The sequence below is a fragment of the Humulus lupulus genome, chromosome 5, assembly GCF_963169125.1.
Source record: "Humulus lupulus chromosome 5, drHumLupu1.1, whole genome shotgun sequence".
NCBI classification, from domain to species: Eukaryota; Viridiplantae; Streptophyta; class Magnoliopsida; order Rosales; family Cannabaceae; genus Humulus; species Humulus lupulus.
In genome coordinates this window covers 97,988,288-98,000,420 of record NC_084797.1, presented here as the reverse complement: position 1 = coordinate 98,000,420, position 12,133 = coordinate 97,988,288, and the positions used below count along the sequence as shown (strand labels likewise).

The 12,133-nt window shown below is 34.6% G+C and overlaps 1 protein-coding gene and 1 long non-coding RNA gene across 5 annotated transcripts in view; both read right to left on the bottom strand.

The window, feature by feature from the left end:
• Positions 1 to 1,510: 1,510 nt before the first annotated feature.
• LOC133777539 (uncharacterized) overlaps positions 1,511 to 12,133 on the bottom strand; it is a 33,480-nt gene continuing 22,857 nt past the window's right edge. For all 3 annotated transcript variants that reach the window (XM_062217201.1, XM_062217199.1, XM_062217200.1), the window contains 4 exons: positions 11,939 to 12,044; positions 3,490 to 3,622; positions 2,694 to 2,843; positions 1,511 to 1,815 (listed from right to left, as the gene is read on the bottom strand). In XM_062217201.1, coding sequence (XP_062073185.1) covers positions 1,807 to 1,815; positions 2,694 to 2,843; positions 3,490 to 3,622; positions 11,939 to 12,044 — 398 coding nt within the window. In that variant the 3' untranslated portion in view covers positions 1,511 to 1,806. The remainder of the gene's footprint in view (positions 1,816 to 2,693; positions 2,844 to 3,489; positions 3,623 to 11,938; positions 12,045 to 12,133) is intronic.
• Positions 3,629 to 11,303, bottom strand: LOC133777540 (uncharacterized). 2 transcript variants are annotated; one of them, XR_009868635.1, is made up of 3 exons: positions 10,419 to 11,303; positions 9,781 to 10,301; positions 3,629 to 9,583 (listed from the first exon to the last, which is right to left on the bottom strand). It is a non-coding gene; the product is annotated as an uncharacterized LOC133777540 (long non-coding RNA). The 2 variants fall into 2 exon arrangements; XR_009868634.1 differs by having other exon boundaries at positions 10,435 to 11,303.

Sequence of the window (12,133 nt, the reverse complement as noted above, 5' to 3'; positions counted from 1 at the left end):
TGAAAACTATACCTCAAAAAATTCTCAAACTTTGCAGATCTATTCCAAGAATTTCCTTAAAAATTTTCATAAAAAAACTCAATTTTTACTTGGTGAAAACTATTTCTAAAAACCTCATTTCAAAACTTTCTTGAAAAAGACCAATCTTTTTAGTGAACTTTGAGAATTCATAAAATCCATTTGGTTAATTATTTGGGTCTGAAATTTCTTAGGCCTGTACTAGGATATATATAAACATTATTCATACCAAAACTTAGGTCATTTAAATCATTTTTACTTAGTGAAACATGTTCTCAAACTTGGCTATTTTGAGCTTCGAGAAATTTTTGTTTAACTTTGAAAATTCATATCTCTCAACCTTTTTTAACATTTTTCTTTGAAACTTTACCAATTGATTTACCAATACCAAAATGATGTTCATTTCAAAAATCAGCCAAAAGTTGAATAATTTTCTCATGGAAATTATTGTCCAAAATTGGTTGTTTACCCAATTTTTGAAAAATCATTTTTCAGATTGCACACAAATTTTGCAAAAAATCATAACATGGTCTTTTCAAAGCCTTTTAGACATTTCTACACACTATGAACATCTATCTACACATCTTAAACTACAACATGGAACCAAGAAAATCCAGAATCAGATTCATATAAATTTCTCTTTACCCTTTGGAAGTCAAGTTTTAACCATTTTCTCACAAAAATCACAATTTTGCCTATGGAATGTTGGATTCCATCACTAACATGTATCCAAACACCCATGCTTGTATGTTCAACCAACAAACACACATTATTACAGTTCTAATAATTACTTTAATTACATCAAACAACTTAAACATGACAGATTTAACAAACTCAAGCAAAAACATATGGGAGGTGACCATATACCTCTTGATGACCTTGGTTTGAACTTTGAGTGACCTCTAGCTTTTTAACTCCTTTGCTCAGCCTTTAGTCTACATATTTACACTCCCCACAAGCCCAAAAGTCAGATTACACAATCATATAAACTCATCTAAGTGCACAAACTAACCAAACACAAACTTCGGCAAGAGAAGTTTAGTTTTATAGAACTAATTTTGTGTAGACTTCTTAACTTCAAACTAGAACCAAGTGACTTAGGACTAGGTATACCAAAGATAGAAGATGAGAAAGGAAGGATTGAATGAGAGTTTTTTAAAGAAAATATCAGAGAATCAAAGCCTTAGGCAGTCGGCCAATGTGAGAGAATGGAGAGAAAATTGAGAGAAAACTTGAAGCTTAAGTCTTGAAATGTAACTTATGAAGACTTTTGACTTATTTTCTTATTTATAGGTGGTAAAAATGAAACATAAAATTACCTTTTTACCCCTTGGCTGCCCCCCCCCCCCCCCCCCCCTCCCCCCCGTTCAGTAATTCCTTTTACCCCTTACCCTTTTAATTCATTACAATGAGAAATTAGGGTTTTGGACCCCTTTTTTTGAATTTCTTAAACTAAATTACAAATGAGAGGTTTTAGAGTGAATAGTATGTCTGAAAAATATAAAGATACATACTTCTCTCATTTATAGTGAGGATTAGGATTACATGAGGCATGGCTATCCATAGTTAATTCCCTGAAAATATGATATTACATATAACTAAGCCTATGAATATTCTTAGCTAAACTGGGAAATGAAATTATAACAAGGTTATCAACAACATAGAGGAACAGGACCAAACATCCAAACAGAAGCCAAATACACAACCAAATCCACTTATGTTTTCCTACGAACAACAATTCGGCGAACAACCCTTCTGACGGTCCATGTCATCAGTATTTCTACCACATCATATTTCCTAAAATGGGTATAAACAGTATCAAATATGTTTTAGTTCCTTCGAGTATTATAAATGTGAACAAATAAAAATTAAAAAGAAATAAATACAAATGGGCAATTATGTACTTCATGTTTTTTTAACAAGCTGTGTGAAAATTATTTTTACAAATATATAAGAGATTTAATTTAAAAAGGGTGTAAAGAGAAACAATGGAATATATATAGAAGCACCCAAAATTATATTGACATTGGAATAAAATTTAACTTGAACATTTACAGCTAATTAAATTAATTAGGAACATTGTAGCAAAATGAATCTTTTATATTAAATGAATGTTGTTGTACATAATGAACATTTCATTAAATTTTAATTTTTTTTCTAAAATTATTTAATGTAGCTTCTTTTATCCAAAAGAGCTCACTATAATTTTGACAAAAAACAAGAACTGTCTTTCACAATATAGTATAAAACAAAGAAAAACGAGAGAATATGATGCGAAATTCGAATATGATGATTTTTATATTATAATAAATGATAATATAATTGCGATTGACTGACAAGTATTATATCTAGCTTCGAAAATTTTAAAGATATTCTTTCTTTGATTCATAAAATAATCATGCAAATCAACGTTGAATCATATAAAAGTTCAGCTAGTATCACAAAAGCAAGTATCCATTTCCTATCATGGTTATTGCTTGATAATTCCGTAACTTTTCTAAAAGCCAACATTGTTGGATCACAAATGAACATGAATAAGATATAAATATGAAACTAGTATTGAGCACAAAGCTGGTCTATATACGTGTAAGAAACAAATAAACAGAGTTTCCCTTTCAAGGGATAACTGGATCATGTATTTACTTTTAGAGAAAAATTGCTCAGACATCCCTTACCTTGAGCACCACTTCAGACTGAGAAAGGAGAGGCTTCTTCGGACTTAAAGGAACGACGCTGAACTTGTGAACCAAAATCTTGAAACATGGTAAAAATATTAGGTACAACATCCCCATGATAAAAGGTGCCGCAATAAGCCATCCAAGCAACTGCAAAGAGTAATAATATAATAATATAGGAGAAAAAAGGGGAAGAGATCAGAAAAGAAGATAAAATATGAAGATTAAGCTGTCAATTTTTCTCAGCTAGTTACTGAGGAATTAATAAATTTCATCACCCATCAAAATTATTTAGTTATCTCACTTAGATGAACTTGTAACAGTATCAGAAATTTGAACTATCTGCCAATACTATACAATAGACGCACTTCAACTGTCTCATTACATTAATATAATTTTGATCTTGTAGATTGGTCTGAGTATGAAGAATCCTTTTTCAGGGACTCCTGTGTTTCAGTGAAGAACAAATTCTTAATAATAATTTTTTGATAGTTCCAAACAAAGAGTAACCTATTTACTACTTCGGATGTGACAATTTACTTTTGAATGAAAAGCTAAAGTAGCTCCTTCAGAGCCAGTTAAAAAAAATTATATAATCTTTCTATCATCTTTTCCATGAACAAGCTTTTTAACCCTAGTATTCTATTAACTCAACAGCAAGGTCATCATCCTTCTCTCAACCTTAAGACAAATACCAGTACCATCTTGAACAAATTTCCATATCTTTTATGTATAAAGGTGAGCTAGTGCTCAAGTATGTGTGAGACATTTACAATATGCCTAATTGGCCACCTACCGCATGAGCAATACTTAGCAAGACGTCATGTGATGCTTTTCCAGTTAAGACTTTCTTCAAAGCATCAGATGTCAAAGGAAAATGAGAGCCACCAGAGATAACTTCACCAAAGCGTAAGAAGGGTACCACCAGGCTTAAAACGAAAAAACATAACAAATCAAAAAGGAAAAGAAAAACAATAATTAATCCTATTTAAAATCATACTTTCAAAAAAAAACATCTTAGCTAATATTTTAAAATGTGATGACCCAGTGATGAGATAGAAAAACTACAATGATTTTCTTAACCAAAAATATTCATGAGATGCAAAACATGCTTTTACGCAGCCAATGCTTGAAAAGTGAAAACATATTATAATCCAAAGTAAATCAAGTTTATGAATTTTTTGTTTACATTAGATTCTTTTTTCACTAAATACATAATTTCAAGCAAATAACAAAACAAATAATTAGCACCAATCAATCTATATGTTTATTACTTTTCCTTAATTGTTGAATATATCATACTAATATACTGAGAGCCTATTTTAAATTGAAAAAAAAATCGTCTAATCAATGTACATATTTCCATTGATATCCTTTTTTATATTTGGAGTCGTTACCAATTTAGTTCTAAATATTTCCATTGATATCTTTTTTGTTTTACTTTATTTCCATATATATATATCCATTTTTTGTTTTAATTGGTAAATCACTTATTTAATAATATATTTGTGATAATAATTGTGTCATCATGTATGAGAAAAACCACATATGTACACTAATATATTAAGGTATTGTATAATTATTAAATTAGTCTTACAAGTTAGTTTAATTAAATTTCTTTAAAATTGTTGAATGAGACAATATATGAGAGGATATAAAAATGACAAAAAAAAAAAAAGTTCACCATGATACAAACTATTATGTAAGAGTTTATTTATATATTTTGTGCATGATATCATGTTCCCAAGTTACAACATTTAATTATCATTAATAATTTATACATAATTAATAAAAAATGTGGAAATTAAACTTCAATATTTTATTGAATGAGAGTTATGCCTTTAAATTTAAAGACACAGAGAACGAGGATATTTGGTAATGAATACAAAATATTCTAACTTAATTATAGAAATTCTGGGAAGAAATAAGTCAGCCTATAATTAGCTAAATATAGAAACTAAATATTTTATATAGCTTGGTTTCCCATTCTAAAAGGATATCGTATAATAATAATAAAACATTATTTCCTACACCCTCCCTCAAGCTAGTGCATAGAGATTCCACATGCCCAGCTTGCAAACTAACTCATTAAAATTTTCTTTAGATAAACCGTTAGTCAGTATATCTGACTGTTGTTGCTTACTGGGAATGTAAACAACACATAATTCCCTTCCATCAATTTTTTCTTTAATGAAGTGTCTATCCACTTCTACATGCTTGGTTTGTCGTGATGAACTGGATTATGTGCTATGCTGGTTGCTGATTTCCTGTCACTATACAACTTCAGAGGCTTAGTTCTTTGGAGTTTTTACTCTTCAAGTATGCGCTTGATCCAGATCAGTTTACATACTCCCTGAGCGAGAGCTCTAAGTTCTTCTTCGGCACTACTTCGAGCTACTATCGGTTGCTTCTTACTTTTCCAAGTCACTAAGTTCCCCCGAAACTTTAGTACAATATCCAGTAGTTGACCTTCTATCCTCAATTGATCCTTGCCCAATCCGCATTTGTGAAGGCCTCAACACCTTCTTCATTCTTCTTGAACAATAATCCAGTCTTTGCTGTTTTCTTCAAATAGCGCAGGATTCTGTACACATCTTCCAAGTGTTCTTCTAAAGGATTGTGCATATATTGACTGACTAAGCTCACAGCAAATGCAATGTTAGGTCTTGTGAGATAGATAGATCAGTTTGCCTACTAACCGTGTATACATCTCTTTGTCACCTGTTTGTACTTGCCTTTTGGTTCAACCGGTGTCGCCACTGGTTTACAACCACATTACAAATTCTTTGAGAAGATCCAGAATATATTTTCTCTGAGATACTGAAATACCTTGTTTCGTTCTTGCAACCTTCATTCCAAGAAAGTACTTCATCGATCCGAGATCTTTTACTTCAAACTCTAGGGCTAGCACACCTTTCAGTCTTTCTTGTTCGCTACAATCATCACCTGATATTATCATGTCATCAACATAGACGATGAGGATAGTAACCTTACCCTCTTGTGAGTGAGGTGTGATCTGACTGAGCCTGTTTATATCCATGCTTTCTTATCACCTAATTAAATCTTTCAAACCACGCCCTTGGGGATTGCTTTAGGCCATAGAGGGATTTTTTCAGATGACAGACATTGTTCCATATCTTCCTTCGAACCCTGGAGGAATTATCATGAACACTTCTTCTTCCAAATGTTCATTAAGGTAAGCATTTTTTATGTCTAGTTACTATAAGGGCCAATCAAGATTGGCAGCAATTAATAGGAGAACCCATTTTGTATTTAATTTGGCGACAAGAGCAAACGTCTCATTGTAGTCTACATCATATATACGAGTGAACCCTTTTGCAACTAGTCTTGCTTTATGTTATCCTCAAAATTTGAAAATGATGATGTGGCAATAGAAATGGCTAGTGGCATGGAGTAGTTGGGTGATCTGGCTTAGCAGCAGCCCAGTGCATCAGGGAAGAGTTTGGACTGCTTGAGAGGTGGCATGTCCAAGCCAAGTGCACCCGAGGAGAGTACTTGGGCTAGGGTGTGCCCAGTCAGACTTTGGTTCGAGGAGTACTCCAAGGGTGGTGGTCGGATCTTGGTCCGAGGAGAGCCCAATGGTGTGGTCGGATCTTGGTCCGAGGAGAGCCCAAGGTGGAGTGGTCGGATCTTGGTCCGAAGAGAGGAGAGTGCCATGTTAGAGGAGAGATATGGCATGCTAGAGGAGAGTGCCATGTTAGGCGAGAGGAGTGCATGTCTTACCAGCATGCACGTCCTATCACCATGCACATGTCCGACCAGCAAGTGTATGTCCTACCAGCACTTGCATATGTCCAGCATGCATGTGTCCGACCAGCACTTGCATGAGTGGTCAGTAGGAGATATGGGTCGACCAGATAGAGGAGGACTAAGTCAAGATTCCCAGAAACGGCTTCAACAAGAACCGGTCTTGGCACGCGCGGGAATCTCTCATTCTTCTCACAAATTGGGGGTTTTGTTACATTTTGAATGTTTTTTGTAATTTAAATGTAATAAATATAATAAAATATCCCGATTCAGGGGATATCAGATGTATGATCCTAAGCCTATAAATATATGGCTTATGGGATCAGAAAAGGGCTTCCTCTTCTTGGGAGGGACTTTTGGGAAATTTTGGGTCTGAGTTTTCTAGAGAGAGAAAGTGCTGGTATCATAACGAATTCTTGTATTCTTGTAATCAGTACTGAAGAAACTCAGTTGGCTCAGTTCATCTGATCTTGAGTACAGATCTATAATCACAACTCTAAGTGGATTAGGCTATTACCAACATATTGGGGCTGAACCACTATAAAAATTGCGTGTTATTTACTTTCTGTTCAAAAACCGTCTGTGTCGTTTTATTTCTCTTGAAGGTTTGTCATTTTTGACGTTCTCACGTCGTTGGCCAAAAACGCGCTTTATACTAGCCTATTGTTCCATCAGCCCTGTGTTTAACTGTAAACACCCACTTATAGCCCATCACATGATTAGTTTTAGGCCTATTGATTATTGTCCATGTAGTGTTGGCTTCCAGTGCCTCAATTTCTTCATACACTGCTTTCTTCCATTCCTTCTGTAAGAGAGCCTCGGTAATATTCTTGGGAACCACCACTTGCTCGACTTTTGCTAGAAAAACTTTATAGTGTGGAGTTAGTCTACTATAGCAGACATATCTCGACATTGGATGTTGAGTGCAACTTCGAACTCCCTTTCTTTTTTTGTGAAAAAGAGACAAGGTCAATCAATGATTGACCCCCAATTTCATTAGAAACCCTCACTTAAGGCGGAGGAAAACATGGATCATTACATAGAAAAACCAATACCTAGAACATAAGTACAAGTTATACATAAGATACGATTCTAATCATGGTCACTATCGTAGGATAAAATACAGCCCCAGTCTCTATTGAGATCTTGAAATGAAAGGTTTTTAAAGTATTTTGTCCTATAGACCCATGTTGCAACCCAAAATTTAACTTTATCCCACACCTCTACACTCTTCTTTTCTATATTGTCAAAAATTCTGCCATTCCTTTCTAACCATATTGCCCAAAGGATAGCCAATACAGTAGCTGTCCATAATCTAGCAGACTTCTTCCCCCCATCTATCTTGCAAGACAGGAGATCAGCACATTTCTTTGGCATGCACCAGCTTAATCCAAATTCTCTCAGTAATCTATTCCATAGACCTTGGCTAAAAGGACACTGAAGAAATAGGTGTGACAAAGATTCATCAGCATTCTTGCAGCAGACACACCAACCCGGAGACAACACCTGGAAAGGTCTTCTCTTTTGCATTATCTCCTGAACGTTTACTTTTTCCAAAGCTAACAGCCAACCAAAAACTTTGATTCTAGATGGAGCGCAACCTTTCCACACCAACTTAGCCCAATTTCCTTGTGAATTATACTCGTATGAGACTAAACTTTGAAAGGCACTTTTACAAGAGAAAATACCATTAATCCCAGGAGACCAAATTCTTGAGTCATCCACTACATCAAGAATTGGTCATCCAAATTCTTGAGACCGAACTCCCTTTCTTTTGGCAATTGGTAACTCAGATTCGGGTTCCACCATACTGGAAGAGTCAATATTAGGAACATCAGTAGGTACAATAGGGTTAGGAGAATGATTACTTACATCAGGAGTAGTCTGTGAGTCAAACTCATGAGACGTTGGAGTAGTAATCAGCTGTATTACTTGATGATTTTTTTTGTCGACGAGAGGAAACTAAGAGTTCCTTAGTTTTGGGCAGCTAAGATTGTTGCTCAGAAGAGCTTGTAAATTCTGAAATTTCAAGAATAGCAATTTCAAGAGTAGCCTTAGGTAGACACGCATCCCAACTAGAAACGCCACTCACCGTCCCCCCTGAAGTGAAAAGTTGGGATAAAATGGCTGCTCTTCATTGAATGTAACGTCTAAGGAGACGTACATACGACGAGTAGAGGCTAGAGGGATGGTAGCACTTGTACCATTTTTTGGTAAAAGAGTAGCCCAAAAAAACGCACCTGAGAGCTCGGGGATCAAACTTAGAATAATTTGGACCAAGGACATGAACATAAGAGATACATCCAAACGTTTTTAAGGGAAGATTAAAAACAAGTGGTGTATGTGGATATGTTTTAAGAAGCATAGAGAGTGGAGTGTGATATCTTAACACTCGAGATGACATTCTATTGATGAGAAAGACAGCGGTAAGGATAGCCTCACCCCATAATTGTTTGGGGACAGAATTTGTAAACATGAGGGCCTTAGCAATTTCCAATAAATGCCTATTTTTGCGCTCAGCAATCCTATTTTGTTGGGGTGTGCCTGCACATGAGCTTTTGTGAACTATGCCATGAGAGAGAAGGTAATCACCCAAGATTGAGTTAAAACATTTAGTTCCATTATCTGTGTAAGACTTGAAGATTTGCATTGATTTGGGTTTTAATCATGGAGTGAAATTTTTTAAATGTCATGGTAGCATCAGATATATTTTTAAGGAGAAACCCAACTAACACGTGTGTGATCATCAATAAAAGTGATAAATCAACTTGTATTTGTAGTATTTGTTATTCTAGAAGGTCCCCATATATCACTATAAATAAGAGTAAAAGGTTGCGTTGATTTGTAGGGTATAGGGCGAAAAACAGCACATGTATGCTTAGCAAATTGACAAATTTCACATTTAAATAAACTAAAGTTTTTATTTCAAAACAACTTAGGAAATAAATATTTTAAATATGAAAACTAGGGTGGCCTAGCCTAAAATGCCACCGCATAATATCATTGTCACTAGAAGAAATACAACCAGAAACTTTATTCACTTGAGCAGGAGGAAATGGATCAAAGTAATACAGCCCACTACATGTCTTCACATTCCCAATCGTCTTCCTCAAGGACATATCCTGAAAAGTACAGTAAAGTGGTGAGAAAGAGGCGAAACACTACTGATCATGGGTAAGTTTACTGATAGAAAGAAGATTACAAGATAAATTGGGAACATGAAGAACATCACGAAGGACAATAGAAGGTTATAACTGAATAGACCCTTGACCAGCCACAGAAGAGCGGGAACCATCAGCAATTTTAATTTTTTGAGTACCTGGGCAAGGTGTGTAAGTGGTGAACTGATTGGATGTGATCCAAGGCCTCTGAGTCCACAATCCAAGCAGAATTTTGAACATTGAAGGCAGCAGATGAAGGATCAGATGCAGAAGCAATGTTCAAAAGCTGATGGAGTTGAGTAATTTGAGCTGGAGTAAATAGAAAAGGCTTGGGTGGTGCAGCAGTCAAGGCTTAGCTGTCGGAATTGGAATGAGTTGAGGAACGAGGCTTCCAATCAGCAAATTTACCATGAATTACCCACACTTCTCCTTGGTATGACCAACCTTATTGCGGTGGCAGCACCGGGGGCGTGCACAACGATTCCCATGAGTGCCATCACCATCATTAGAGCGTCAGGCAGCAAGAGCAGATTGGTCATTTTCAGCAGTGATTGGGAGTCCCATCATGACTCTTTTCCTGCTCTCCTCCCTTCGAACCTCAGCAAAAGCCTCTCGGATGGTGGGAAGAGGATTTTTTCCCAAGAGACGATCACGCAACTTATCAAGGTCTCGGTTCAGGCTATGGAGAAAATCAAAAAGTCTCTCAATCAAGCATTTTTTTCATAAAAAGAAGTATCAGCAAAACATTTCCATTTAGGAACATAAAAAAGGTATTGCCAAAGATTATAAAGAATACCATAATGTTGAGTTACCGTAAGGGAATTTTGTCGCTGGTCCCGAAGCCTTGATTTGACTTCAAAGACTTGAGCCGAACTTTTCAAATCCGAGAAGGCCTCCTGAACAGTTTCCCACACCTCACGAGTAGTAAGAAGGAATAAATAGGTCTTACCATTATCAACCTCCATGGAGTTGATGAGCCAAGCCATGATGAGGGAGTTTTCAGAGTCACATTTGGCATGGAAGGATCGGTAGCAACAGGCGTAGCGATAGCACCAGTGAGATACCCCAAGCACAGAGATATATCTTCAGATTAGGACCATTGCAGAAAATTCTGGCCATTCAGTTTTATGGATAGTGATTTGGAGGGAGTTTTGATGATCAAATGATGTGGGAAAGGCATCAAAGAGAGCTTTGATGATAGAAGAATCGACTGAAGTATCATCAGAGGTGATGGAAGTAGTGGGGGCGGTTTGTTTTGAAAGGGTAGTATCAGGTAGAGAAGCCATGGGGAAAAGAAGGTTGAGAAAAAAAAATTTTGAAATTTTTAGGCTAAAAGGGATTTCTCTGATACCATGTGGAAATTAGACTTCAATATTTTATTGCATGAGAGCTATGCCTTTAAATAGGCACTGTTCAGAGAATGAGGATATTTGGTAATGAATACAAAATATCCTAACATAGTTACAGAAATTATAAGAAGAAATAAGTCAACCTATAATTAGCTAAATATAAGAAGTAAATATTTTATAAAGCTTGGTTTCCCATTCTAAAAGGGATATTGTATAATAATAATAATAAAACAATATTTCCTACAAAAATAAATATTAATGGTCTTGTCATATGCAAAATAATCCGTATAATTTTATGTTCAATTTTAATTTAGTCTTAATTTGTTATTTTTTTTACTTTGATTTCAATTTTAATAATACAAAATTAGTTGTGTTACTACTTTTAGATTACAAAAATTGCCAAGGAAAAAAGAATCAATGACTAGCACTATGGATAAATTTTAAAAATAATTTGTAGATAATTTTGTTTGATTTAATGGATTAAGGATGAATTATTAAAACATAAATTAATTCTAATTCAAATTTAATTTTATTAATTATGGATGAAAATACTATAAGAGCACATACCTTGTATGTGCTCATACTACTAGTATATTTACATATTTTGAATGATAAAATATTATATACTTAAATTTTTAATTGGTAGGAATGACAAATACCAAAATATATAAATTTATTTTAAATATATTTCACTAAATACTATTAGTTTTAAATATTAATAATCACATTATATAATTTTACTATGAAATTACTAATTGTATTCGTCCACCATGACAATGAAAATTCAAATATAATTACTATTTGACATCCAAACTAACTATGTATTTCAAAGTACTATGTAATTTTTTAAAAAGTTGTGTAATTACTAAAGTAGTATTGCACAGTAATTTCCAAACATACCCTAAATCACAATGTAATGCAAATGATCAAAAGTGATACAATATTATGATGACATAAGAATAAGTACCTTAATTCTATTGGAGTGGCAACAAAATTAGCTAGCATCACAGTCGCAGCATGGCATTGCGACCCAAGCAATGCAATAGCCAGTCCACATAGAAACACAGTGACACCTGTTATCAAAACATTACAAGATTGGAGGTTAGCCTTAAAAGAACTCGATGAAAAAAAAAAATCAAAATCCTAACTAGAAATTTTTAAA